Below are 4,339 nucleotides of genomic sequence, written 5' to 3'. Positions count from 1 at the left end.
GCTCGTCCCGAGTCCTGTGCGCACCTGAGGACTCCCCTGGCCAGTGAGAGGTGCTGAACGGGGGCAGCCCTGCTCCCATCCTGTGGGAGCACAGGGGACACGGCACTCGGTGCCTGGCGGTGCAGCCAGCGCCGTGTCGGGGTGCCCGGGGCACTGTGGGGATCTCAGCAGCCCCTGTGGGGTGTGACAGCAGTGTGGATGCACAAGTCCTGGGCAGGTTCTCGTGCTGGAGGTGTGCACGCCCTCAGCATGGTGGGACACGTGCTTCCCTCCAACAGCACAGGGGATCAGGGGTGTGAGGAGCCCGTGGAAGCCCAGGAGGCAGGGAGAGGGGCAGCCGATTGATTTGTGGAAATCTGGGTGGGAAAATCATCCGAGCATGGCAGTCTGAGGCTCAGGGCCTAGCCGAGGCTCGGGGGCAGCCGAGGGACATGAGGGGTTGGCCGTGGCAAAGGGACCTTCAGCTCAGTCCCGTCTGGCACTTGGCAGCTCTCACTTCTTCCTGTTCATGATCTGGCTGGAAATCCAGTTCATCCCATCCTGGAGGGAAGAAGGATGTGAGCGCAGGCCCTTGGGCCCAGCTCTGCAGAGCCCACAGGGCCCCATCTCTACCTGCACCCCTTCCCCAGACAGGGCTGAGCAGGCCTGGATCTGCCACTCCCGGTCCCGGTAGGTGTGCAGGCTCAGCCCCTCTGCGATTTCAGCTGCAGGTGCTGCAGTCACCAGGTCCTGCTTGTTGGCAAACACCAGCAGCGGGACCCCCGTCAGGGACTCGTCCTCCGTGAGCTCTGCCAGCTCCTGCCAAGAGACAAACTTCTCCCAGGGCTGCTGCCCTCCTCCACGGAGCTGGACACCTCAGCCCTCCAAATGCCCCATCCCTCCTCTCTGGTGCTCATGGCAGACAAGGAAGCAGTAACATCTTGATATCCCCAGGGAGAGAAGCTCCCAAAGGAGCTTCAGCTCCTGGAGCTCCATCAGCCCAGGACTCACATGCAGGGCTACTTGAGCACTGAAATCCTCCCAGCGCTGAGAGCCCTGGGCAAAGGGCAGCTGCAGGAGGCTCCTGGCAGTCCCGAGCTGTCTGGCACACCCACACGGCCGTCTGGTGCCGGAACAGCCGGGGCTGGCACTTGGAGTCTCACCTTCCCCTCTCAGAGCTCCATTCCCAGGGTTTGTAGCTGAATTTGCTGCTCATAAACCTTTGCTTGGCTGCATCCCTAACCAGGTGCTGGGTGGGATGGGGGCTGGGAACTGAGGGGTCACTTTCCCCAGGGATTGTCACCCCTGTACTGGACACCCTTGGAGCATCCAGCTCAGGGGGAGCTGCTGGGCCATGGAGTGGGGCATCTCTGCCTGCTGAGATCTTGAGCCTTCCCTCAGAGCTCTGGGGACAGCATGGCCCCTCCTGCAGCACTGCCCCATAACTCAGAGCAGCTTTGCCTCCCCCTCATCTCCAAAGAGCTGGTGCCATACAGATCTGAGCCCCAGGACCCCACAGCCACCCCTCACCCACTCATACCTGCCCTGTCTCCTCGAAACGCTTCTGATCAGCGCTGTCAATGACATAAATCTGCCGTGGGGACAAAAGGGACAGTCAGGGGCTCCTCCTTGCCCGGCTGCACAGCCCTTCTGTGGGGCCCACACTGCCTGCACGGGCCTGGGTGTGCTGCCCCACTCACCAGCAGGTCTGTGCTGCCCAGGTACTTCTTCCAGTAGGGCCGGATGGAGCGCTGCCCCCCGATATCCCAAACGTTCAGCTTGAGACCGTGGGACTGCACGCTCTTGATGTTGAATCCCTGCGTGGGGACACAAACCCCAGCGTCACCCAGGGGATGGGTGGGCCCTGCACCCTCTGCCCTGCCCGTGGCCCCCAGCAGCCCCTACCTGTGTGGGGGTGATGGTGCTGACCTCCTCGGACGCCAGGCGCTTCAGCAGCGTGGTCTTGCCCGCGTTGTCCAGCCCCAGCAGGACGATGCGGAGCTCCTGCTCCGGGGATCCCTTCAGCTTCTGGATGACAGAGAGCAGCCCCTGGGGGCAGGGGGTGCTGGGGGAGCCCTCTGGGGTGCTGGGTCCCTTCTTTGGGAGGGGGGGACTGGGCATGCTATTGGCTTTGGGTACCTGTGTCTATGGCCTGAGTGAGCGTCAAGCTCCCAAGGTGTTCAGGTGTGCAGGTGTGGGGTGGCCCCACAGCAGAGCTGCCCAGCCCCAATTCCCCCTTCCCTGGGTGTGCTCTGCCAGCCCTGGGACCACTCCCAGCTCCTGGGCACGCTGCGGGGCCATGCCCCAGGCAGAGCCCTGCTCTGCCAGCCCTCCTGGCACCACCCCCGAGAGCTGGTGCTGCAGTCCCCCCTGGAGCCGGTGGGATGTCACCGGACCCCGCTTACCTTCTGCACATCCCCCATGGTCCGGGAGTGGCTCCGGCCCGCGGCACCGCCTGGGGAGCTGCCGGGGGCTCGTCCCCGGGGCCCGCCGGTGGGTTCGTGACTGGCACGCTCCCCGTTGTTCCCGGGGGAGGAAGAGGATTACGGGCTCCGGAATTAGCTGCTGTTCCTCCATTTACCCACAGCGTTAAATAATGCCCTCGGCAAATCCTCCAGCCAGCTGTCGCCCCGCCGTCGCCTACCCCCGGGATAAACCAGGTCCCCCCGGGCTGGGGCACCGGGGCACAGAGCATCCCCCTCCCCATGGGGCAGAGGTCCCAGCCTGGGAGGATGCCGTGCCCAGGCACAGGGCTGGCACAGCCTCACACGCTGGCATACCTCACGCTGAGGCAGCACCAAGCTGTCCCCTTGCAGGGTGGCAGAGGAAATTGCTGAGCTTGCTTGAGGCCACGTCAGCGACTGCCACAGCTCCCCAGTGCTGCCCAAGGGAAACCACCAGGCCCTGGAGCAGGTTGAGGGCTGGCTTGGCAGCAGCTGGAACCTGGGGATGACACAGGACAGGGATCCAGAGGGGCTCAGACACATTCTCCAGCAGCCCACCCCCAACCCAGGTGGGGCGAGGGGCTCATCTGTTCTCCGTTTGGATTAAGTGCATTAATTAAGCAATGTCTTTGATTCCTGCATGCTGCAGTTCCATCCTCAGATCAGGTTTCCCAGCAGAGAGGTTATCCTTGTGGTGAGGACCGTGAGTCACGCACTCTTGGAGAGACATTTTTATTTATAACTCTGGTGGCAAAGCCAAGCCAAACAACACAGCCACACTCCAACAAAGCAGAGGGGAGCAGCATGATCACCCCTCATCCCGCTGCTGCTCCATGCAGTGGCAGGGGGTGGAGGGGCAGCCAGAGGTGCCACCCTCTGTTCCCCCCACCCAGAGACCCTGCCAGCCCTGTGGCTGCTTGTGGTGCTCTGCTTTTCTGCCTGCTCATGGTGGGAAAGCTTCATTTTTTTCTGCATAGATCTGCACCCCACTTAATGTTAGGGTTCTGCTTTTGCTAGGTTAATCACCCACCTTACATCCCCGTTATTAGCATTTCCCCGAGCGGGTTGCCATGGTGCTCTGCGGTTTATCCTGCGCTCTTAGTTACTGAGATTTCCTAACAAATAACCTAAAATATCCTCCACTGGTTTGTGGTTGCTGATCAACATGGAACCCCGACCTTAGGAGATGGGCAAAACTGCTTAGGCATCAGTTTGGTGACTCCAAGCTGCACGTCCACTGCTCCTCTCTGCCAGGTTCTGCTGGCACGCACAGCACAGGGAGCCCTCCCCAAACGCCGGCCCTGGGGCCAGCCCCACGCCCTCTGTGGCCAGGGCAAGTGGCACCAGGCTGGTGGCATCAGGCTGGGCCTGCTGATGTCCCCTGCCCCTGCAGCCCCTTCCTTGGGATGATTTGATGGCTGGGAACAGCCCCCTCAGGCTGCCCAGGCTGCGGGGAGGGGACAAAGGGCTGCTGACCCCAGCCGTGCTGGGAATGGAGACTGGCATGGGTTTGGGAACAGGGATGCAGATGGGGATGCGGTCACGGATGTGGATGTGGATGGAGACAGGGATGGGGATGAGAACAAGGATGCAGATGGAGACGGGATCACGGATGTGGATGCAGATGGGGAATGAATGGGATGGGCATGGGAAACGGGGATGCAGATGGGACCGGGATAACGGATGCTGGGAATGGAGACTGGCATGGGTTTGGGAACAGGGATGCAGATGGGGATGCGGTCACGGATGTGGATGTGGATGGAGACAGGGATGGGGATGAGAACAAGGATGCAGATGGAGACGGGATCACGGATGTGGATGCAGATGGGGAATGAATGGGATGGGCATGGGAAACGGGGATGCAGATGGGACCGGGATAACGGATGTGGATGCAGATGGAGACGGGGACGGAGGTG

At 61.9% G+C, this 4,339-nt stretch overlaps 1 protein-coding gene across 1 annotated transcript; it reads right to left on the bottom strand.

Annotated features, from left to right (window-relative positions):
• Nucleotides 1–168: 168 nt before the first annotated feature.
• On the bottom strand, nucleotides 169–2,402 carry LOC102041503 (ADP-ribosylation factor-like protein 3). Its single transcript, XM_005418794.2, has 6 exons — nucleotides 2,385–2,402; nucleotides 1,885–2,028; nucleotides 1,680–1,796; nucleotides 1,520–1,570; nucleotides 613–798; nucleotides 169–540 (listed from the first exon to the last, which is right to left on the bottom strand). Exons 1-6 carry the CDS (start codon nucleotides 2,400–2,402, stop codon nucleotides 493–495), a joined length of 564 nt encoding a protein of 187 aa, XP_005418851.1. The 3' UTR covers nucleotides 169–492.
• Between the last annotated feature and the right edge of the window lie 1,937 nt (nucleotides 2,403–4,339).

The sequence above is a fragment of the Geospiza fortis genome, unplaced genomic scaffold (genome assembly GCF_000277835.1).
Source record: "Geospiza fortis unplaced genomic scaffold, GeoFor_1.0 scaffold55, whole genome shotgun sequence".
Classification (NCBI taxonomy): domain Eukaryota; kingdom Metazoa; phylum Chordata; class Aves; order Passeriformes; family Thraupidae; genus Geospiza; species Geospiza fortis.
Note: the sequence above shows the minus strand (reverse complement) of the source record. Positions and strands in the feature narration are given on the sequence as shown.

Excerpts from the sequence above, each read along its gene's own strand:
- LOC102041503 (XM_005418794.2), bottom strand. Across the intron at positions 1,571-1,679 it reads TGGGCAGCACAGACCTGCTG|ATTTATGTCATTGACAGCGC; the intron begins GTGAGTGGGGCA and ends TCCCCACGGCAG. Across the intron at positions 799-1,519 it reads GTTTCGAGGAGACAGGGCAG|GAGCTGGCAGAGCTCACGGA; the intron begins GTATGAGTGGGT and ends GTCTCTTGGCAG.